We start from the raw sequence: 24,932 nt of genomic DNA, 5'->3' as shown, positions 1-24,932 counted from the left end.
TACATAAAAACAATTATATGCTTTTTTTATGAATAATGTTCTATGTTTGAGAACAAACTCAAGTCCTTCTTCAGTGCTTCAAGGTTTAAACACACTCAATCTATTCTTACTAGAAGGTCACTCAAATTGTGCTTTGGTTAATAATGGTAATCAGACTGAGTGGAGTCCAATTCTATCTCTAATTTTTATGAGCTATTAACAAAATAGGACGACCACTGAAGTGAGAATCTGATCTGTCAGTCAAGAGCATGACTACGGACTGAATTGGACGACACAAAGTCCTGTTACCAATTAATCATAACCATTAATTACAACTTCAAAAAAAAAAAAGAAATACATTTAGGGAAAATATCTTAGGTTGAGACAATGACTTGTCTTAAGTGAAAAATCCCTCCATTTGGTAAGTTCCCCAGTTTTTTTAGGATATTAGTGGTTGTTGCTGTGGTTACTTTGATCATTTCTGTGATTGGTGGATTTAGCTGAGTGGACTTACTATGTTTGGCTGCTCTAACTGTTTGATTACAACTCTTCAGAATGATTAGTGAAAAATAAAGCAGCTAATGCACCAATCACATTTGAGGAAATTGTAACAGTTATGATTAATCAGTGTTGTGGGGTGGTAAATTTCTACGCTCAGGTATTTCCATACATTTCTTTGTTATAAGTTGAAAGTAAAGCAGAAACAGTAACAGAAATTCTACTTAATCTTATACAAAATAGCTTCATCTCAATCTGCAATTACACAAAGCTCTTTTGCATATGATTGCGATTATTCAAGGCAGATTTCGTTTAGTTTACTGGCTTGGGGAGGGGGGATGGGCACTCATTAGGGGAAGGGTGCTAAGATGTATGTAGAGCTTGGAGGCTAATTTGAGGAAATGTAGTAATTTTAATGTTAGACTGGAATATGTTAATAATCCTATTGTTGTACAGAATAATAAAAAATTAATTTACTGGATTTTTTAAATTCTTAAAAACTGTCATACCTGATTTACTGATTTTGTTTTTTACTGAGTCCACTGATAACTGTAAAATGCAATGTAAAGTTAAATTACTCACCTGACACAGACTATCCTTGTTTGTTCCTCTCTGTTTCTCCACAGTCTACAGAGCTGTGTGGAGCTTTACCTACAGACATGTAAGAGCAAAATGAATCAATCACCTCTCTAAGTTGATAGCATAGCCTGCAAAAACGTGAATGCACACAAAGCTCATTTTCAACTGCCAAACTCTTCTGTTTGGATGTTGTCTTAACCACAAGTGGCAACATATTAGCAAAATATTGTCATGTCATAATGTTCTCGGTGACATTACTTGTAGTGAAATTAGAATTGATCACTTAGCTACTGTGTGCAACATTGTCTGTGGACGATGGACACAAACAGGCCCCCAAACACACACAAAAGAAAAAGCAAAAATTGTTTCTGAGAAGCTGACCTCATTAATTCCCCAATAAACATGATTTGGTTATCTCCAATACCCAAATTTTTTAGCACTGATCTAAATTAAGGCATGACACACATTTTACATGTAAATTCACTCACCAGGTGCAGAGTCTGTTGATTATTCTGCTGCACCTCATTATGTAAGAGTACATGTGCAAAACTTTAAATGTAGCACATGCACTGTGCATGTACTTTTTAACCATAATTATTTCCTTAATCATCAGAATTGATAGGTAGCAAAGACTTTTGTGAACACTTTCCTCTCATAAATTGTTTTAGACCTTTATCCTTCTCAGCAGACATTATTTATTGCTCAAGGATTTGTAGAAAATTTACCTGATGCTGTCAAAACTGTCAAACTCTCCTTCTTGTGTGTTCCTTCTGTTTCATTTGACCCACACACAACTTTCTCTGGATATAAAGAAACTGAATATAACAACAAACTAGTCATGAATTATCATATATTAATTTGAAGACTGAAGCAATTATAATAATTTTTTCAAAGTGCCACTTTTGAAAAAAAAAATTTCTATCACTAGAATGATTCACAGACTGCTGTAATGAGACCAGTTGACATGGTTTTGCTGAATTGCACAATAATAAATGAAATAATACAATCCTCATTTTTAAGACTTGAATTATGTGTATCTACCTAAGAAAAGATCAAGTATGCTAAGTACCCAATCTCTGCGATTAGAAGTACTTGGCTAATAATTATGTCATTATTCCACTACTAATAATGTCACTTCACCGAATGAAGTCACGAGTCATAATGCCCAAAATGCACCATAATATTACATTATAATACAGGGCAAAAATTAAGAGCAACAAAATGGCTGTACTGAGCTATCCAAACTTTAATTTTGTTATTTGGCCTGACTTATAAAGAAACAAACTTTCAAGCACAATAATTCCCCTATGTTATTCATCAGCTACATGTAGACATGGATCTGATAAACACCCTTAGAAGAGAAACCACCTTTCCTTTTTTCTCCTGTGTAAACTCTATTCAAATTTGGATCTACGATGGAATAAAACACAAATTTAACTCAAAATCAATATAATATGAACTTCATATGATCCATTGTATCTGATTTATCATCACGGGTTTATTACGAATCAACTTGACGACCTGCTCCCAGTTGGCTCGTTTGCTCAATTGGTAGAGCTGCACTAGTATCGCAGAGGTCAGTGGTTCGAATCCCGTACAGGCCTGATTTTTTTCAGGTCTGATTTTCGCTATTGCATAAATAGCGCTATCTACTGCGAAGGATCGTGCATCATACGTATTTAATACCGCAGTTCAAATTATATGAGCTTCATATATCCATTGAATCTGATTTATCATCACAGGTTTATTACGAATCAGCTTAACGGCCTGCTCCCAGTTGCCTTGTTAGCTCAATTGGTAGAGCGCTGCACTAGTATCGCAGAGGTCAGTGGTTCGAATCTCGTACAGGCCTGATTTTTTTCAGGTCTGATTTTCGCTATTGCATAAATAGCGCTATCTACTGCGAAGGATCGTGCATCATACGTATTTAATACCGCAGTTCAAATTATATGAGCTTCATATATCCATTGAATCTGATTTATCATCACAGGTTTATTACGAATCAGCTTAACGGCCTGCTCCCAGTTGCCTTGTTAGCTCAATTGGTAGAGCGCTGCACTAGTATCGCAGAGGTCAGTGGTTCGAATCTCGTACAGGCCTGATTTTTTTCAGGTCTGATTTTCGCTATTGCATAAATAGCGCTATCTACTGCGAAGGATCGTGCATCATACGTATTTAATACCGCAGTTCAAATTATATGAGCTTCATATATCCATTGAATCTGATTTATCATCACAGGTTTATTACGAATCAGCTTAACGGCCTGCTCCCAGTTGCCTTGTTAGCTCAATTGGTAGAGCGCTGCACTAGTATCGCAGAGGTCAGTGGTTTGAATCCCGTACAGGCCCGACTTTTTCTGGTCTGATTTTCGCTATTGCATAAATAGGGCTATCTACTGCGAAGGATCGTGCATCATACGGATCTAGTTTTTAATAACTAGTTTTATACCGAGTATCCTGGGAACGAGTCTAATAAAATACAAAAACTGAAAACCTCCATGCGTGAAAACCATGGAAAACCTCCATGCGTGAAAACCTCCATGCGTGAAAACCTCCACGCGTGAAAACGAAAACCTCCATGCGAATGTAAACATGTTTGGTTGAGGGCACAATGTTGTCTGATGAACCCCACATGCTGCCTAAGATTACTATGTGTGATTTAAGGGTTTAAAGATTGATTATGGGAATATCTAAGTTCTCGCGGCTTCCCTGAAGACCAAAGCCAACTTAACACCATAATGGTCCAGTTTTTAGACGAAATTTCCTTGACACCGCGTCTTTTTGGGCAACACACGCCACTGTAGTCTACATAGGGGATTATTTCCTGTCAGCTCAAGGCTTCATTTTCAGATTGTCGGAATAGAAAGCTCGTTTCTCGTCGGGGAATAACAATAATGCTACCAGAGATCTTGGGGGGGGGGGGGGGCTAGGGGTCATTTTGTTTGCGACTTGCAAGCACTGTTCATACATCATAGGCTTAAGAGAGTATGGAAGTGATCTTGTTTAGCTGCTTAGTTGATTATCACAGTGTGATAATGTTATGATTCTCCTTCAGAAAAAAAGGGAAAATAATTACTTACCGATAGGAATGTTGAAAGTGCTCAATTTCTTTTTAGTTTGTTTTCTTTTTGTAGTGAAGATGATCGTTTAGTTTACATCAAATAACAAATTTAAACTTATCACATATAATGTCCTTATCGCAAATGGAAGAGCCTATTATTATTATTATTTCGATAAGTTGTAATGGGCAAGAGACAGGGATTGTTTTAAAGTTAAAGTAATCATTCGTTAAAGATCGGTGAAAGTCATGCAAAGTTATTCTCTCTTGTGGTAAACTAAATGAACATATGATCTTAAGCTAGCTGAGCTATTAAACCAATCGGCATTGAACGCGAAAAAAGACGGTTCTTAGATTAGAAATAAGAAGCAGTTTCTCTGTTCCACTCTTAAGTGCATAGGAAATATTCCAGCGGCAAATTGAGCTTGATACCGAAAAAAAACTGAACCTGAGTCACCAACGGTTGCATGTTCGCTTTGAAGCATCAACGGTAGAGCCGTGAAAATAATAGGCGGAAATACCGTGAGAGGTCTGGAAAGGAAAAAGCTAATTCTTCGTTTCGCAGTTTCGCTGTTTATTGCATTTCAGCGCACATTAAACCGCCAGCCCTGGTTGTTTGGAGGCTAAAATAAGACTAAGGAATAAAGGGTGTAAGTTTCTAAAGAAACTGTGGCGCTGCGTCGGTGGGGTAAGTATAACAAGATGAGTTGATGTTACTTGGATGCCGTTAAGAGTTACCAAGCTGACCTTTCGAACGTTAGCCCTTCGTCAGAGCCCTTTGTGTTAACTCTGACGAAGGACTAATGCTGGAAAGCGTCAGCTTTTTAATTCTTTACGGTTACCAATTTACATTAGCAACTCAGTTGATCAAACTAAATTCTCTGGAAAAAAAAAAACAAAACAAAACAAAATAGCAAAAACAAAAAATACTCCTGTAGCTTGCAAACCACATGAGGACATATCAAGGCTCTTTTTTTATTTCCCTAAAAAAGAAAAAGGTGATGGAGCCAAAGCTAAGCTTAAATAAGTATGCTAAGTTTGCTAAATTATACCAAAACTTATGCTAACACGGTCGTTATTACTTATTGTGAAAATGTTACTGTGTCGAATAATAGTAATAATAATAATAATAATAGTTTATTGAGAAACTAATATCGCAGTCGTTAGACTGAATTACATTGATAATGCTATGAAAGATCAAATGAAAGTTATAAATTACTAATTGAAGCCATAATGAAGGATTTCTTTGAAACGATCGGTACCATAGCGGGGCTCAATAAAGACTCTGGTATTTCTTTATGGGTATCTTTTTTCAATGTTGAAAGCTGAAAGGAAGTTGTAAAACTTGTGGTTTGGGTTGTTCACTTTGTTTACAAACAGTTTCTCGCGTAAAGTTTACGACGGCTAGCAAGAGATGTCAATCTTCTGCTGTATGATAGACTAGGACCATAAATGATGGACAGGGCCTACTTTTGAATTTTTCTTGATTTCGTAGGTAAGACACGATGGTTAAGTGTGGTGAAATACGGATGAACCGTATTCGACGGCTCTACGTATGCATGAAGAGTAGAACCTCACCATATCGGAATTTTTTGCGCGTTTGAGTTATCTTGGAAATACATACGTTATCATTCGTTTTTTAATGATATAATCTACGTGGCAGTTCCACTTAACGGTCATTACTGATGATTATGCTAAAGACGTTAGCTTGCCTGACGAGTTCGAGCTCTTTACTATAAATCATTATGGAGGTGCAGTGCGATTCAGACCTGGAGAAAGATATACACTTCTCAAATATTGTTGTAGAATCTCAACCGCGTTTGACGAAGTTACGCTGAGATATGTGGAAGTCCGAATAATGTATAGGCTTAGAAGGACTGGGTACAAGTGATTGGCAGCTAAGTTAAGGCGGGGGTAAACTTGAAATTTGCTCCAAAATTCACTTTTTTGTTTTCCTTAGAATTTGTAGCTTTGGGTACTTAATTTTACTATGTTCAAATAATTTTCCATTTACTTTCATTATTTTCACCTTTTTAAACGATTTTAAAATTGCCGCTCTAGCTAATGCCTTGGTTACCATGGTAACGAGAATAGCATTTTTCAAAATTTATATCAGTTGTTTATGCCTTGGTGTTCTGGCAACCAGGTCAAGCGGACAGGAGCTAACGAGATACACTTTATTTAGTCTTATTTGATTAGTTTTTCTGGGAAAAAACCATTATGGGTTAGAATTAGAGGCAGTTTTAGTCCGAGTTTCATTGGAATGTGATATTCAACGTACATAGCGCAATAAATCAAAGGAAAAGTTATCGAAAATGGCTGTAGAGAGATGTAGATCTGTCTACTGGAAGAAAAGAAAGAGATTTTTCTGGAAGACGAAAACAGGAATATGAGTTGGAAGAACGAAATCGCCCACTCAACTCCCAGGACTTCCCTGGATGAAAATCAGCTTTCCAATAATTGGAAAAATTTTGCAACTCGGATTCTAAAGAAAACTGTTGGTTCCTCCAGAGAGAAAATGAAATATGCCGATGAGCTTCTTTCAGACAGCTCACTCTGATACCAAGGAAAGCGAGGGATATAAATTAACAGACGTGAAAACTTTATCCACGGAGGTCTCAAACGCGCACGTGTGTGAGGTAGGTGAGAAATTTTTTGAAGTCTATGTCGTTCTCTGTCCTCGATTATGACTTATTTCCCATACCATTTCAGCCCTTGGTTCCAGTTTTTCCCTGCTGAATTTCACAGATTTATCTATTAAATCTTGGATCTAATACAAGAAAGATTTTTAGGTTTTGTGCATGTACACTGTGAACAAAAAACTATGAGGTGAAAAATCACAGATTGTATATTTGTGACTTGAGGTCTTTACTCTATTTATGATAAAATTGCCTGATTTAACTTAAAGTTTTTACTTGATTTGTCTTTCTAGGCAACTTAACTCTTTAGGAGGATAAAAGTGCTAGAGCAGGGCTGATGTCACAGTTTTCCCTTCAGTGCAATTCCTCTGAGGAATCCAGTCCACTTCCAACATCCAGTAGTGTGACCCAGTGAGGGAAATAATATGACATCAACGACTGAGTTGTCTTCCATGCTGTAGCATGGAAGACAGTAGTAGGCTAAAAATTATGGAGAGGCTATCTATCCTTGGTGGTGTATGCACCAGAGAGGCAGCACATGCAAAAGACAGTAAGCAATTGATGAAGTCTGATTTACAGGCTAAGTAGAAGGAAAAGAGAGAGCATCAAGGGGAGCAACTTCTGAGGACTCGTCAGTAGGAAGCCCTTCAAGAAGCAGAAGGAGTAATATATGAACCAGGAGTCATTTAAATTACTTTTAGACACTCCTGCAGACAAAATGTCGACACTTGGGCCACTAGAATGGTTGCATAATTTAAAAAACTAAGTGTGATTGCTATTTGTAAGTTTAAAGGCTAATTTCTCCTTACGCAATAATTTTGTATTCAAGAAAAGATATCTTGAGAACAATTTATCCGAATGTTCTGAAATTTTCAGCAATTGTTCCTCTTGATAAGTTTTGTGTTATGAGCAGAGCAATTTTCCACGTGATTTATGTACTCAAAGTTATGAAGTGAAACACTACTTCGATTTCCTATGTCAAATTTAATGGATCACCATTTGAAATGTTCTCAACATATCAAAAATCCATCTACTTATAACAATAAGTAACATGTATTCTTTGAATTGAGACTAAAAACATTTTTTAATTAATTCCAGAATGAGTTATCTTTTCTTAAGTAACCCTTGGTAGAACCCAGCAGGTGGCACAATAAAACGAGTGCTATCCTGTTACAATTGACATGTGGAGTGTAAAATATTTTTTTTCATGATCTTCAAGTCAAAAGCTTTCGAGGGATATGTAGTTTGCCTAAGTTTTTAATTAAATCCTAGCCTTGAAAAATGGTTGAAAAATGGGCATTTTTTCAGGTTTACCCCCGCTTTAACTTGGCCTTGATTCTCGTCTTAGTATTTTTCGTTAAAGAGAAGAACACTAGAGTCAAGATCGGGAAGGTGCTAAATCACTCTCACTTTGAAGCTTTGAAAGTAACCATAACAACATTCGTTTTGGCCACTTGGGTTCATCGGTCATTTCGAGGTACATTACTAAGATTACTCGCAACTGGAATGTAAGTGACCATTTCAGCCGACTTATCTAGGCTACAGCAAGGAAGGTCTTGACAGAAATCACAGATCGAAAAGTTTGTGAATTGATTGGAAATTTTCTGATCGAACGTGATCGTTCGCCAAAAATTACAATAGTCTCCAGAGGTACAGTCTCAATGCCTTAAATAATCTAACCCAGTCGAACAAACTGAAAACTGTTTAAAAAAAGAAAAATCGAGTGAACTAAACACACCTTATTAACAAATGGTAAGAGTAAGCGTAAGAGTCGCTCGAGGCGGTAGCCTCAAGCGACTCTAGCTTCTTGAGTGCTTAGCAAACCTCCCAAGTGCATACATAACTCAATAGTGTACGCTGTGGTGTTTACCATTTGTTTTATAACATAACATTGATACATAGTAGCTAAAGAGTTCCCTTTCATTGAACAAATCTTACGCGACCAGAAAAAACAATCGCGCGCAGAAAAATAGTCTTTGTATTTGCTCACGTCAGCAGCGTACACCCATGGGCAAATGGGGGACGCTAAATTGACCAATCAGAGCGCGCGCTTTACTTTGGATATGTTATAAATTAAAATGACCTGACTGCCTGTGACGATTCCGCACCACAAAGGTGGGCGCCCTCTAACATAGACAAAACTCCAAGCACAAACAATCCCTTGAATACACGCAACAACACAACTAAACGTAGGCTTACAAATATTTATTATACTAATTAAAACAATAAAGCAACTAAAAATAGCGATACCACAATGAACTAAGTTCTTATCCTAATTAATTTTTGGAAGTATGATAATTTAAACTACAGTACACTAAAACTATTTACAAGAATAATTACTAATGATTCTAAAAAATACCCAAGCATTTTCATCGTGAAGCTAAGAAGGTTTGACAAGCGAGCGAGAGATACAATGTCATTGTTTCCGTACGTTTTCCATCGCATTTGTTTTGTTGTGTACCATGCCATTTCAGCTTGTTCCTAAACCAGTCAAGAAAAAGCCGTCACCGTAAGTATCTTAGTGTGTTGTTACTGTCGTAGTTTTTCCGTGATCTCATCACAAGCAGGGTTACACTCTTTAATTAAGTTGTAACATCAACCATGAAATCTCCATTTCTTGTGATAGAATTAATTTTTTTTAATTGTTTCTGAAAACGTGCCTGTACTTTCTTTAGAGAAAAATGAAATCGTCTTTTCTAACATCATTAAAAGTACTTGAGAAACGATTAAAAGGAAATCTGCAGCAGGCTTTTGAGACTTACCGTGCAAACAAATATGGCTTGCTGCACAAAAGCTACTACAATAAAATAATCTGACTTTTTTTCGGCAGACAAAGCAAAGTAATCTTGCAAACAAGGAGGGACCGATTGGGTATAATCAGAAGTTGTGTTACCATGATCATAAAGGCAAGTTGCTATATTGCTGAGTAAGGCCCACACTAATTACATTTTACCAATAGAACTCGGACCCAACTTCAAGTCTTTCTTGAAATCTGAAAATTTGAGATAGTTAATAATGTCCCCAAAAATCCACTCCACAGAGGAGCGAGCGATATTCGTGGATTTATTAAATTCCTGCACCTTATTTGTCATCACTCCACGCTGAAATGGCCTCTACGGGTGCACACGATGAGGGCATCCTGGGTCTGCTAAAAAAAATTATTTTGCAAATGGAGTTATAAACTGGGATTAAGGTAAGCTGGCTTAAATCTTGGCACTATTTTCATGCTAAAGAAATCAAGAATGTAACACTGTTCTGGAAGGAACGTGGATCATCATCTAGTTTTTTTTTTTTTGTTTTTTTTCCTTTTTAACAAACCAAACATTTATTAATAAATGCGCAATCCCCCTCCTCCTACTGTTGCTACTCATTAGCTGTGTTGGATGGCACAAGAGCCCAGGGACAATTAAAAACATTTGGTCTCCTATGTATACACTGGCCACATACCTCATCACGGCTTACAAACAAATTAAATAGTGTACTTACTTACTGGTCCAAAAAGATTTGCAATGATTCCGTTTGGCAGAAAAACAGACAGGAATTTTAGACCGTGCACACGCTTGTACTCATTGCAAACGATCCTTTGCATCTCCCCTGGCCGACAGATTGGTCTCGGCACTGTACCATCCACAAACCCGAAACAATTATCTCAGTAATCAATTAAGTAATTAATGCTTTCCTTTTCCCTTATTAATTCTATTCATGATAATTGTTGCACGTCTGTTTGCACAATGATTCTTAATAAAGACCTTTTATTAAGGTAGCACCTTTGACAAAAACTGCATTTCCGAATACGTGGTGAGGGGTTGGGTCCAGAAAACAGTGGTTGCATTCAGTTATTGGTGGCTGTGTATGGTGTAGATGTGATCAGTGACCGAGCCACAAATCATGCTTAGTATTGGTGCAAGCCGCCCAAACGGGGAATTAAATCTGAGCATCTGCGCGGTTAACTAAGCCTTCGCAACAAGACGCACAGACCTTCTATGTCATCAATCACATATCCCTGTTGGTGGGTTAAAGTTTCAGGGATGTCAAGAGCTCCGGCAAGCACAGAAATGTCAGCTTTTCTGAGACGAAACTCCGCTTTGCACTCGGTGTCATCCATTTCAGTAAAGTCAAACGTTCCGTAGCCTTCGCAAGGAAACTCGGGATTTCTAGATTGATTAACATCAAACAACAGACAAAAAGCCCTCATCATCTATGACCCCACTATCTTGGCAAAAACTATGGCTTCTCGTTTATCCTTTAAACTTATTTTGCACCCATCTCTTGTCCGTATCACAGGAAAACTAAGACAACAAACAAGCAGACAACAAGGTTTGTGAAAACAGACCTTTACTTACAAGCAGATCACGAATTTGCTGTCATGAGATTTGCGCCATGTTCGAAAGCCCTAATATTCAGGTAAATATCATTTCGACATCTAAGGAGAGTTCCCTATTAGCGATGAGAAAGGGGCTTATGCTAAAGAAAAAAACAAAAATTCTGCAATGAAAATAGTTGCCACGTCCACAGGATCTTAATCTTTTTGTGCATCGAGCGAGACGGGCCCTCGATGTAGTGTTTACCGTCCAAACCTTGCTTACGTACTCGCTCGCCGTCCTGCATCTTAAGGTCCCTACTGAGGCCATAGAACGCAGTCATTACTTATGGGCACGTTTATGGTGTTCCATCACATGTGAGATGTTGCTTAATCCAAAACCATTTTATATTGGCGTACTTAGAAGAAGTGCCAAAGACGAAAAGAATTGCAAGCTATGTTCTTAGGGTACCGAATCCTCCCCCAGCCACCCCCCCCCCCCTTCCTCTCCTTCCCTATCTTTCACCTCCACTGTAATATTTCCCTCCTCTCTTCATATTTTCTGTGCTTTAAAAGAACGCGCCGACGGTTAAACATTTCAAATTACATCGAAACTGACCAAACGCTCGCTCGCCCGTTGAACACTTGCACCAAGTGGACCAAGGATTAAATATTGGGTAGTATCACTGAGTATTTTTACGAGTTTTGCGAGATTTATTATCCAAAACGCCAAATTGTTATTCAGTGCTACGAATTTCGCCGATATTTTTCACAGTTCTCCAGAGCTCAAACCTCGCGTGATACTTGTACTCGATTCGTACGTTATTTCTTCAGTTGAATGATAATACGAGCGTAACGAATAGAATCGACTGCGTTTAGATACAAGAGAGATTTACAATGTGCCTAATATGGAAAAAACCTTTGTTACTCAATATCTTACATTGTATATTCACGATACTTTAAATACAACTGCTTACAAGGCTATTTCTTCAAATATCTTAAAATGTGTTACGTTTCTTAAACGAAGACTTTTGTTATTGATGATGTGTAACTTACAATCATAACCCTTTTAAATGAGCCAGGAAAAACAACAGAATTTTAATATCAGTGTCGATTTATTAACTGTTTTGGTTGTTTACCAAATGAATGTGTTCTTTGCATTTCATCGCTGTTAAATCCGCCACTGTGATAGCTTCGGGTTCCTGCCAAAGGGAAAAGAAAGAGGAGAAAGGATAAAGTTTTCCTTTCGAACCAGAATATATTTACCTAAAAGTTATATGTGCTTGGCAGTACAACTTTCTGCAAAAAAAGAAAAAAAGAACACCGGTAGGTCTACACAATTTTATTAGGATCATGCCACTTTGTAAGAGTACGCGTCCTATGAAAGGAAGCAAGCAGGCTTCAGTTATTTTTTGTAGATTATCATGCTAATTTTGAAACAAAAATTAACTCGGTGTTTTTTACAATTTTACTCTCCTAAGCCTGTCTGAATAACTTTTGGGTAGCCTAGTTAACACTTCAACTGCCAAGATCTGGGCCCGCCTGTTCAAAGGGTGGATAACACTATCCCACGGATAAATCACTATTCCACGGATAAATCGCTATCCCACGGATAAATCACTATCCCACGGATAAATCACTATCCCATGGATAAATCACTATCCCACGAATAAATTGTTATCCCACGAATAAATTGCTCTCCCACGGATAAATGACTATCCCACGGATAAATCGCTATCCCACGAATAAATCGCTATCCCACGGATACGTGACAGAAAAACGTATCACGTTATCCACCTGATAAAGTTTTATCGAGTGGATAGCGCTATCCAACCTTCAAACAACCGGGGCCTGATTGTTAATTCTTCCTTCTAGCTGCTACACATTTCCTTGCAAATAAGTTCCGAGAATTTGGAGCCAGATTAAGTTAACTATTACTAGCTGATAAGCTTGAGTACTCTCATCACTCAGTTGAAGTCAGCGAAGTCATGCAGCGAGCGAAAGAGCCCACACGACAAGACACGACCTAAGAAACGCAAAGAAAACAAACCTCACACCTACGGGCTTTTCTACGATTAGGGCTGTTATCGGAATTCTTGGCTGCATAACAGATTTAACCATTTCCAATTAGGTGGGTGTACTTTTAGGATACGAATGTGAGGCTAGGCGTTATAGCGGAGCTCACTGCGTGCACGAAGGGCAAGCAGCTTAGCCATATCCCTAGAGAAATTGGTAAACCATCCAGCCAAGAAAACTCTATTGGTGCATTGGCTATCTCCGCAATTTCTGGGAGCAGAAATATTTTTCTCTAACTTCCCAGACGATAAAATTTCGATGTAATTCCCAACCAAACACGAGTCTTGATTAGTGCACTCTTTGAAGCGGCTACGACGCAAGAGGTTTGGACTGGAAAACATTGATTTATCTAACACGCCACTGCGCCGCTCATTGCCTTCTTAAACGCACATTAAATCTCCAGCCACGCAATATTTAAAAAATCTATCACCTGACAGCGTCTTCTAAAATTTACAGGCCACTTGAAGACATCGAAAGATCTTTTTAACTTGAGTTAAAAAAAAAAGTCTATCAAGGCAAAGTTTACTATGCTCGGTTTGCTAAAATAACCCTAAACTTTATCGACAATTGTCAAAGGCCTCACTTATCCCTTATTGTGACAATGGGGATAAATGGGGAGGGGGGGGGGAGAGAAAGCGATAACGTTTTTACAGCAATCTCTTTGGAAATAACCTTCTGAATTCATTTAATCCTCCTTTTCGTGGGCGCTGTTCCTCAGTTCAATTTTTTTTCCTCTTATGGACTGGCTACTAATCATCGCCTGCAGGGAGGGGGTGGAGTCGGTGGATCTTGTTTGAACCAAAATTCAAAAGAATTCTCCTGATTTCTCCCCCACCCCCCTCTTCGTTATGCTCTATTTATTCTAATGACGCTACGTATTGGGAGTCCCCCCCCCCCCTTAGTTGAAGTCTAATAAAAATGACGGATTCAACCTCCCTTCTCCCTGAAAGCCGTGTGTATCCCCCGTCGGGCGATCAATAACAATATTTATCAAACGGGGAAATGTTTTCACTCCCTTTCCAGACGATAGAAACATTAAAGTCGTTCTCATTGAAAAAAAGACTTTTAAGCTGTAATATTTAAATTTTATTGATTAACTAATGCTGAAACCTTACTTACAAAGGCTTCCTAAAAACTCCTTATAAATTGACTCACTCAGTGATATAATCATTTCCTTATTTGTGGAGGTAGTCTCACGATTCAAAGTGAAATTTTATATAAACTAGCTCGTTTATTTTTCTTACAACCAACATAATTGCGTGAGCCTATAGGAAGAATGCAATATTGAGGTCTTTGGAGAAAAATTAAAAGTGCCTACTTATTCCAAATTGCACGAGAAAAATCAAGTCATTTTTACTTCCTTTAAACCTGATCAAACCTTTTATACTTGGCAGCTTTTCAAAGTAATGTAGAAGTAAAGAGGGGTGACCCACGTGAAAATAAATTCATTCACACCAGAACATCATCACGCCGTTTTGGTCAAAACAACGTGTTTAATCAAAGTGTAAATTTTTCTGCATTCCTTTTTTTGTTTTTTTGTTTTTAGTTATCAACAAATTTTTACTGCTTTTTCACTGAGTTAATTATTTTCTGCCCTACATTGGTGTTTCCTCAAAACTGTATTTCAACCAATTAGAATGCAGAAATTTCTTCACGTATTCTATTAACAGCTGTCCTATACAGCTTTTATTTACATGAATGTAGTCGAAAGTAAAAAAAAAGTGTTATATATTAAAAAAATAACTCATTTACTTATAAAATGTGTACAAAACCATGTCAACTTTAAGAAGTCTAAATACAAAAAATTAAATCGCTGGCAACGTTACGCAGACATACACTTCTGGCTGTTATCAGTGTGGGTTAATTTTTAACAATCTCCAACCAGCTGACAGCTTCTCCTCTATCGTACAAGCCATATTAGGACATCGGTTATTGACAACACCTCGCAAACTAAGGCCTTAAAAAAACAAAAACAAAAACAAATGAGTAGTTTAGCTAAACAAATGTCTATCTCGAAACCAATTGCACAATAATTTGCTGAACAAAGAGGTTGAATATCTTAGTAAAAGTCATTTGCGTGCCACAGGCAGCCCTATAGTAACTACCCAACATACGACTCATTCGGGTCAGCTTTGAAGTTGATGGGGCGATCAAACCAGTGATTTACATTTTGACATTGAAGAATTAAGCGAACATGAAATAAGCTGTAGAACTTATCTCACCAACCTGAGTTAATCATTGCTGCTTGCTGACTCACTGCTCGCTACGTAACTCAGCAGGAAGTCAAGAACCTCTGGGTCACGTGATGAGGCATGGTATAAAGAATCCCGGCCGTCATTATCCTTAGTTAAAGGATTAGCTCCCCTCTCAAGGAGATACTTTACACCTTGCAGCTTGCCAAAACGAACAGCAATGATTAGAGGAGTAGAACCGCACGCGGTTTTGGACTCAATGTCCGGCAAGTGAGTAAGGATAAGATCAATGACATCAGTGTCTCCACCCCCTGCGGCAGAATGTAACATATTCCATCTTTTGTTATCAACACAGGTTACATTTGCCCCCTTCTCAAGAAACCATTTCACTGCGTGTAATTTGCCATGCAAAGCAGCCACCATTAGTGGGGTGTAACCCTGGGCTGTTTTGGACTCAATGTCCGGCAAGTGAGTAAAGATAAGATCAATGACGTCAGTGTCTCCACTCTTTGCGGCAAAATGTAACATATTCCATCTATTGTTATCAACACAGGTTACATCTGCCTCCTTCTCAAGAAACCATTTCACTGCGTGTAATTTGCCCTCGAAAGCCGCCACCATTAGTAGCGTGACACCCTCGGCTGTTTTGGACTCAATGTCCGGCAAGTGAGTAAGGATAAGATCAATGACGTCAGTGTCTCCACCCTGTGCAGCAGAATGTAACATATTCCACCTCCTGTTATTAACACAGGTTACATTTGCCCCCTTCTCAAGAAACCATTTCACTGCGAGTAATTTGCCCGTGAAAGCCGCCACCATTAGTGGCGTGTTACCCTGGGCTGTTTTGGACTCAATGTCCGGCAAGTGAGTGAGAATAAGATCAATGACGTCAGTGTCTCCACCCTGTGCGGCAAAATGTAACATATTCCACCTCCTGTTATTAACACAGGTTACATTTGCCCCCTTCTCAAGAAACCATTTCACTGCGTGTAATTTGCCCGTGAAAGCCGCCACCATTAGTGGCGTGTTACCCTGGGCTGTTTTGGACTCAATGTCCGGCAAGTGAGTAAAGATAAGATCAATGACGTCAGTGTCTCCAGCCTGTGCGGCAAAATGTAACATATTCCATCTATTGTTATCAACACAGGTTACATTTGCCCCCTTCTCAAGAAACCATTTCACTGCGTGTAATTTGCCGTTGAAAGCCGCCACCATTAGTGGCGTGTAACCCTCGGCAGTTTTGGACTCAATGTCCGGCAAGTGAGTAAGGATAAGATCAATGACGTCAGTGTCTCCACCCTGTGCGGCAAAATGTAACGCATTCCATCCTCTGTTGTCCATCAGGGACGGATCTGCTCCTCTCTCAATGAGACCCTTCACCGCTCGGACACTGCCATTTAGAGAAGCATTCATTAGGGACGTTCTGCCTGTTGTGTCTTTGGAGTCAACAGAAGATCCTAAAATCAGATAACGTGAAAAGAAATTAAGACAGGTCACATTATCAAAGAAGGAGGTCGAGGTGGGAGAGCAAGTTTTGGAAAAAAGTTTAACTAGTGAGCAGTACAATGTGAGCAGTTGTTATAAAACTTTTTTATCCTCAGAAGTGTTTCGTCTAACTGTCGTAGACTTCTTGCAGGAGTTTTACAAGTTAACACTACACAGTTCTTTGTTATCCTCGCTCACACAAATGAGCGAGGAAAATAAAATAATTAATCAATAGAGCCTTATTCTAAGGCTCTACTGATTAAGACGATGGGAGAAATTACTTTGCTTTCTAAACTCAGCTTCACTGAAAAAGTCAGTGGAGTGACAAGTGTTATGGAAAAAAGGAGACAGACAAACATTGTTTGACTGTTTAAGTGTTGAATGATCCATAAGCATACATAAAAAACAATTATATGCTTTGTTTATGAATAATGTTCTATGTTTGAGAACAAACTCAAGTCCTTCTTCAGTGCTTCAAGGTTTAAACACGCTCAATCTATTCTTACTAGAAGGTCACTCAAATTGTGCTTTGGTTAATAATTGTAATCAGACTGAGTGGAGTCAAATCCTATCTCTAATTTTTATGAGCTATTAACAAAATAGGACGACCACTGAAGTGAGAGTCTGATCTGTCAATCAAGAGCATGAATACAGACTGAATTGGATGCCACAAAGTCCTGTTAGCAATTAATCATAACCATTAATTACAACTTCAAAACAAAAAAGAAATACATTTAGGGAAAATATCTTAGGTTGAGACAATGACTTGTCTTAAGTGAAAAATCCCTCCATTTGGTAAGTTCCCCAGTTTTTTTAGGATATTAGTGGTTGTTGCTGTGGTTACTTTGATCATTTCTGTGATTGGTGGATTTAGGTGAGTGGACTTACTATGTTTGGCTGCTTTAACTGTTTGATTACAACTCTTCAGAATGATTAGTGAAAAATAAAGCAGCTAATGCACCAATCACATTTGAGGAAATTGTAACAGTTATGATTAATCAGTGTTGTGGGGTAGTAAATTTCTACACTCAGGTATTTCCATACATTTCTTTGTTATAAGTTGAAAGTAAAGCAGAAACAGTAACAGAAATTCTACTTAATCTTATACAACATAGCTTCATCTCAATCTGTAATTACACAAAGGTCTTTTCTATTTCCTAACATAGGCATCAAGGCAATTTTTTAGAATTTTAACATGAAGAGCGGCACTTATTGGAACGATCAGGTTGCTTAATTGAGGAGGTTGTTTATCAAGAGAATATTAACCTAGACTGATTTAGTTGAGTAAATGAAGTTTAAAATGGAGTAAATTAAATTAAATAAAATCTCCAATACCCTTATTTTTCAGCAATGAACTAAATTAAGGTATGACATGCATTTTATATGTAAATTCACTCACCAGGTGCAAACTCTGGTGGTTATTCTAGCTACTGCATCTCATTATGTTTCAGTAGATGAGCAAAACTTTAATTGTCACATCTGCACTGTACCTGTACTTTTCACTATAATTACTTCCATAATCATCAGAATTGATATTTTTGTAGCAAAAACTTCTGTGAATAGTTTCCTCTCATGATTTTTTTCAGACCAATGTATCCTTCTCAGCAAATGTTACTTATTGCTCAAGAATTTGTACAAAATTTACCTGTTGCTGTCAAAACTGTCAAACTCTCCTTTCTGTGTGTTTCGTCTATTTCTTTTGACCTGCATGCAACTTTATCTGGATATAAAGAAATGAATTTAACAACAAACTAATCATCAATTGTCAAATAATAATTTGAAAAAGCAATTATACGGCAATTGTTTTCAAAGTGTTATCAAAAAAAAATTCTACCAGTAGAATGATTAAAAAACTTCTTTGATTAGACCCATCAACATGGTTTTGGAGTATTGGGCAAAGCTTAACACTTTCCTATCTTAATGCAGTCCCCTGCTCGTAGGCACCTTGTTTGCAAGCTACTGATACAACTATGCTATCAATTCTATGTTCTCTGGCTGTACAGTTACTGTTTTCCAATTGACGTTTATTTTGACAAAATTCTAATTAAAAAATCGAGTTTCCAGATGGGATTTGAACCCATGACCCTCCGTGATCTAGTCGGATGCTCTAACCACTGAGCTACAGGAGACTCTATGGTGAGCAAGGGTCAATTAGCGGGTATTGTTTATTTCATCTTTAAAATTCTAATTGGTTGTATTTCTTTCATAATGAGATTCCAAAGAAATACTGAATGTGGTGTTTCACGGTCTGTGAAACATAATTTCAGATTCAACCAAATTACATGCACGCAGAACAGATTCAACTCTACACTTGACCACGTGCTTTTAATTCCCCTAATTCCTTTCGACCATACACAATTACATCATAGATACGACACTGAACATAACTAAAATTAATTATTTCAATTCTACTGCTAATAAATGAATACTACTATAACCACTCTCACTTTCTTCCTGCCTTTCTTGCAATTTTCTTCTCTTTGTCTGTTGAAATTTTCCAATAATGGATTGTAAAGATCCACTTCTTCTCTTTCTCTCTTCTATTTTTATTGAGTTTTGTTGTGCTGTATTTTGTTTGAAGAAAATGAAAGACAAATCAAATTCAATTATTAATTCAAGTTCCTGTTCAAAATACTCTGAACTCATTACAAGGCAACTGACAGCTATCCAGTCAGGCTTAAAAAAATTGTTCACTTAAGCCCTCAAACATTCAATCAAGCAACAACTCTTGGACTGCATGAGGAGATTTCTTTTTTCAATTCAAAGAATTCTGCATCCAAATTAATAGATTAATTAAGAGATGATACAACCTTTGCTTTAAGACTTAAATTACATGTATCTCACCTACAATCAGAGGATACAAAGTATGCTACACAATCTCTGCCATTTAAAACCCTATTTTTCAGCAATGAAACAAATTTGGAGTGTAACCTACAATCATGTAACAGTTACATACATCCACCTGGTGTAGACTCCCTCTGTTCATTTCTTTCTGTTTTTCCAACTTCTAAGCTGCTGTGTGGAACATAGTCTATGGACAGGGGAGAGAAATATCAGATAAGCTAATACTACAACCAGAAAAAAAGAGGTTCTCACAAACACAAATAACTCAAAGGAAACTGTGAATAAGTTGTGGGTACATTGCGTTTGAATGAGTTTTGAAGATAATTAAATTCCTAGGGGTGACTCCCGGATACAGTTGAAACTACTTAGTATTACTTTGAACTGCTGGGGTGATGTTCGGTGAGTGGTCAGAGTTCACATTTTAGCTATCAGTAAGTACAAAATACAGACTGCGAACTGAGTGTGAAATGCAGACTAGGTACAAAATGCAGACTGCAGACTGCAGATTGGGTAAAGACATGATAACATATGTCATCTTACAACTTATTGAGTATCACACAATCGCCTTTTAACTATCACTTTCGCGATCATTTGCACAATTTTGGAATATTCCTTGTCTGTTCCTTCCCATATTTTGTTTTTAACTAAGTAGCCATGACTCAGAATTCTGTTTTCAAAACAGCAGCCACAATTGTTCTCAAATAGAATTTCAATTATGCCATCGTATATTAAAAAAAAAAAGCTTCTGGATGTGTTATGAACTCCTCACCTTTTAAACCAATATGAGTAATATTTTCAAAATGTGGGCTTAGACCAAGACTGTTCCTTTGACTTCACATAATTTTTTATTTTTAACGTTCAGGGGTGTACACGCAATGATTTTCACAAATTAATGTCTGCACAGTCACCAAACAGATGAGAGGTGAAACAAACAGAAAAGTAAACAAATGACCAGTCACGAAAACAACGCTTCACTTTCCTCTATACTAATCTTAGCGATATGTAATGATATAAAAACTGACGACTCGCAGTGAGAAGAATGAAGGCTTGAAATTGTATTTCATAACGATTGTGACCTGGACGCTTTGATAAAAACAAAACATACCCGGGAACGGCAAGGAATATTCCACAATGATGCAAATGATGGTGAACGTTGATTGTGGAAAAGCGATTGTATTGAGCGTTTTTACTCATAGTAACACCTTTAGTCTTTCAAAGAGCTTTAATTCAGTTACAAATGTGCTAACTGCGACGAGTATTTTAATTAAAATCAATACTCCTTCGAAGAAAGGTGGAGTTCACATTTTAACGTTGCAGCATTATTTCGGAAATGTGATAGAGGCATTCCCGTTTAATTTCGGAAGGTCGCTATCAATATTGATCTGCCGTTGACATATCGATTTGTTTACATCTGAGTGAGTGACACAATTGCATATTCTGCCCCATTCTAATAGTCGTTTGTATGTTTCGCATAACCACAACTAAAAAGTGCAAATCACGATCTACATCAAATTACACACTAGTCCACTCTTGGGTTATAATAGTTTGGTTTTGTTCTAACCCTTTCATCACTCAAAGTTACCTACTTTGCATTTAATTTCCCCTTACAGTGTCAGCACTGAATCAAAGATTATTAGGTCATGACAATAAAAGAAATGATCGCTAGCTTAAGAGACTCGTAATTGTTATACAAATTTGTCTTGTTATTAACACAGAAAACAAATAGACATAGAAACGACATGGAGAATTATTCATATCCTTACTATACAAGGTTGATGATGCTGTTGAAGGTTATTATATATGTGAAGGCAATCAAGACTGGTGGCAATTTTAATCCATTACTTGTAAGTAACCATGATGATCATGGTTTAATCACAACTTTCTCATACTATCCCACATGCAGTCCTTTTCACTTTGCTGATCCTAGCAATGCACAAGACCTTCTTTGATCTAAAACAGGACTTGCTTGTACAGCCATGAGTACCCCTAATTATTAAACCTGCCAGCAAATTTGACTGCATGTGGCTCAGCAGATAAACCATACTAAAGATTGAAAGATTTCAAGCTGCAGCTGCCTCAGACCCTATGCTCAAGACAAACAATTCACATTTTTCTGTGATAAGGAATTTTACAACCCAAAAAACTAGGATAGTCAGCACCTCATTTACATATAACTGACACACGTATTTACTTTCATCACAATAATTATTATAGTTAAATTAATATGTCTGTTGCAAAAACTTTTGAAAATATTGAATTATTTAGCAATAACATAATAGCAAACCACTTCCCTGTCATGAGTTTTTAGACCTTTATCCTACACAGCAAGCACTACTTATTGTCCAAGGATTTGGAAAAAATTTACCTGTTGCTGTCAAGACAGTGAAACTCTCCTTGTGGGTTTCTATTATTTCCTTTAAACTGCATGCAGCTTTCCCTACAGGCAGATGCAAATAAAATAAATATAACAGCACAATAATCAACAATTAGAATTTATAAGTAGCACTTTTGATTAATATTACTTTTAACAATGTGTTATCTTTGTAAACTAAAACATTTCTTTCACAGAAGTGATCTGACTATTTGCTTCTCTTGTTTTGTTTAGTTTTTAAATATAGTAAGGACAACAATAAGCATCTCTAGTTACCAAAAACAAAACGAGCTGACATTTCCTGATCACATAACACAGTTAAATGCACTTGAAGGTGAAATAAATGTTTCCATTACAGGGGCATAAATCTTTCATGTATGATTCAGTCACAGCGCAAAAATTTTTTGACTGAGAGATACTATGGAAATGATTTAAAAAAACACAAATTTAGTTCCATTAACCTGTGATTCCTGTCTCCTTAGGAATGGGACTGGGAGCCAATTGCAGAATCATATGCTCGAACTTTTCACTTTCTTCCTTCCAGTTGTACTTCTTCCGATAATTCTGTCGCAGATGTACAGCAGAGGCACGTCTCTGATCTGGTGTTTGTTTTGATAGCTCTTGGATTCTGTTTGCCCATTCCTCTGGTGAAGCTGAGGAGATGATGACAGCCATTCCACCATCCACAGTTTGGAGGGCTTCGGTAATCCCACATTCCCTGGAGACCAGCAGAGGCACACCAGCTGATATGGCCTCCAGGGCCACCAGCCCAAAGCCCTCCGTGCGGGATGGCATCACGACTGCATCCGCTTCACGGAACATCTCTTTCGTTTCTTCGTAATTACAAAAGCCTCTGATGGTGAGTTGATTACGTGTTATTTTCGTTTCCTCCAGGAACCACTTTTCTATCCTCCGTTGTTCATCTTGTGCTGCACCGACAAAAGTGAGCTCGAATTTTCGTTCAAGCAAAGCCACAGCCTTTCCAATGATATCGTACCCTTTCAGTTCAAAGTCCTCAAAGCTTCCGCGACCGAACATGAATATTTGAAACTCCTTTTCTCCTGATGATTCAAATTTCTTCGATTGCCTTTCTGTTGGATTGACAAACTTTTCGAAAATCCCTGGAGTGATGACTTCTACTTCGATATCTGAAAGTTTTCTTTGATATTTTCTCTGCAGCAGAGTTCCCACAGCAACAACTAAATCAGATGCTTTGCATAGCTCTAGTTCCCGTCTGTTCTTCTCCTCGTTGTCTGCAATCGCATCAGCTGTAACGCTGCATTCTAACTTGTATTTGCCGAGGTCTTCGCAGAACACATGCACAAAATGTATCCACTTACACCTTGCAATTTCTCGAATGAAATAAGCTGCGCCACCAAACTTTCTACCGTGGCCGATGACGATGTCTCGATTAGGAAGCTCTGATGGCGGTATTTTGATCCATTCTAGTAGATCACTGGACCCTGGAGGGCGCCGAGCTGTGATTAAATGGATTCCATTCCCGCTCGCCTCTCGTCTTTCTTCTTCTGTGCTTTGGCAGACATAGCAATGAACCCTGATTCTGGCTTTCGAATACTTCGCCAGATTCACAGCAAGTTCCCTGTTAAACGTTGATAATCCACCTTTCGAGGAGCCCCACTCGCTACAAATGAACATGACATCAATACACTCATCCACAACTGCATCTGCGCCACAAGAAGCCCCGCTCTTGAGGTCTTCACTCTTCCCTTTATCTTTCACAGAAATTTCATTAACTGCATTCGAAGATCCTCTTTCCATCGCAAAGCTTTTCTTATAGACGAATGTAACATGCGGGAAAGAACAGTCACTTTTACACCCTCTGGATAATCTCCGCCTTGGAAACACAGCGTTGGTCACGTTAGACCACAGCTTAGCCTAGTTCCAGGTCCATATCGGCCGCTGTATATGTGGTACGTCACTGCCGCCACTGCCGTCACTGCCGGTGAACGTAAACAGTAGATGCTCCTTTTGTTCGTCCACCAGCATTTGTTCCTTTCACCATTGTTACCTGTGTCTCAAGAAATCGGTTGCAAATCAAACCACCTATAATCTAAAGGAAAAAATATGTTTTTTCCCTTCTTTGTTTGTTATTCTTGTGACATGTACTTTTATTCCACCTTGCAATGCTTGATGGAAATATCACAGCAACTTGGAATAAGCAATGCGATTTTTGTTTAGTTATGGTTTTTTTTTTTTTTTTTTTTTTTCATTATTTTGGGGGAGGCTCTGTCGAACCTCCTGCATTCGCTAGTTACAGGGTGCCTGTTAAATGCAGGTTCACTGCTCTACAGAAATAGTTTTTTTTTAACCCCCTGATAACTAGAACATAATGAATAAACATTTGCCTTTTCTATGAGGCTGCATCGAGTCTATAGAATAACACTAGGAAATGACCGAACTCAACGTTCTTAATGAAAAGAAGAGGCCATCTTATGCAATCGTTATCAACGTTTTCTTGCATGAGCTCCTCGTAAACCATGTTTCGTGCAACAAATAGCTCAGTTTTGGTGTCCTTGTGTCTTTTTGGACCAAAAAAAAGCGTCTTTTGGACAGGGATTCACTTTTACGATCTCATGACCTTTGATGTTAATGTTTAATTTTTCTTTTTTTCCTTCCTTTCGCCTCTACATATATATATATATTTATATATATATATATATATATAAAGTGTGACTTGATTTTCGTAGAACAGTGCTCAATACATAGAAGTAGAGCGAAGTATATATTGTGGGAGGAAAAAGACAAGTAAACTACAAGTTCATCCCTACAAGCCTGTTTCGTGGTCGCCCACTCATCAGGGGATTTAATGAGAATAAACTTTACCATTGCTTATATACAATATAATTTGCATGATCTAACTAGTCTAATTTATGCAGCGCGAAATTGACAGT

General features: G+C 37.8%; 2 protein-coding genes and 2 long non-coding RNA genes across 6 annotated transcripts in view; 1 reads left to right on the top strand and 3 right to left on the bottom strand.

Moving 5' to 3' along the window:
- The window catches only part of LOC111338023 (uncharacterized), a 52,315-nt gene extending 28,420 nt beyond the window's left edge, over nt 1-23,895 (bottom strand). For 2 of the 3 annotated variants that reach the window (XM_088747515.1, XM_088747516.1), the window contains exons 1-4: nt 22,482-23,895; nt 22,015-22,086; nt 19,762-19,836; nt 19,253-19,369 (exon numbers count right to left, since the gene is read on the bottom strand). In XM_088747515.1, coding sequence (XP_088603641.1) covers nt 19,253-19,369; nt 19,762-19,836; nt 22,015-22,086; nt 22,482-23,799 — 1,582 coding nt within the window. In that variant the 5' untranslated portion in view covers nt 23,800-23,895. The remainder of the gene's footprint in view (nt 1-19,252; nt 19,370-19,761; nt 19,837-22,014; nt 22,087-22,481) is intronic. The other variant, XM_088747517.1, reaches the window with a different exon arrangement.
- Nucleotides 915-2,028, bottom strand: LOC148737275 (uncharacterized). Its single transcript, XR_015996244.1, has 2 exons — nt 1,782-2,028; nt 915-1,128 (listed from the first exon to the last, which is right to left on the bottom strand). It is a non-coding gene; the product is annotated as an uncharacterized LOC148737275 (long non-coding RNA).
- LOC148737274 (uncharacterized) lies at nt 6,338-7,844 on the top strand. Its single transcript, XR_015996252.1, has 2 exons — nt 6,338-6,752; nt 7,046-7,844. It is a non-coding gene; the product is annotated as an uncharacterized LOC148737274 (long non-coding RNA).
- LOC148737273 (serine/threonine-protein phosphatase 6 regulatory ankyrin repeat subunit C-like) lies at nt 14,599-16,899 on the bottom strand. The gene is made up of 2 exons (XM_088747532.1): nt 15,355-16,899; nt 14,599-15,085 (listed from the first exon to the last, which is right to left on the bottom strand). The coding sequence occupies exon 1, from the start codon at nt 16,731-16,733 to the stop codon at nt 15,360-15,362; it is 1,374 nt and encodes a 457-aa protein (XP_088603658.1). The 5' UTR covers nt 16,734-16,899; the 3' UTR covers nt 14,599-15,085; nt 15,355-15,359.
- Nucleotides 23,896-24,932: the final 1,037 nt, after the last annotated feature.

The sequence above is a fragment of the Stylophora pistillata genome, chromosome 2 (genome assembly GCF_964205215.1).
Source record: "Stylophora pistillata chromosome 2, jaStyPist1.2, whole genome shotgun sequence".
In the NCBI taxonomy this organism is placed as follows: Eukaryota; Metazoa; Cnidaria; class Anthozoa; order Scleractinia; family Pocilloporidae; genus Stylophora; species Stylophora pistillata.
This window is presented reverse-complemented; position numbering and strand designations above follow the sequence as displayed.

Coding starts and splice junctions, on each gene's coding strand:
- LOC148737273 (XM_088747532.1), bottom strand. CDS start 16,733: ATGAATGCTTCTCTAAATGGCAGTGTCCGAGCGGTGAAGGGTCTCATT.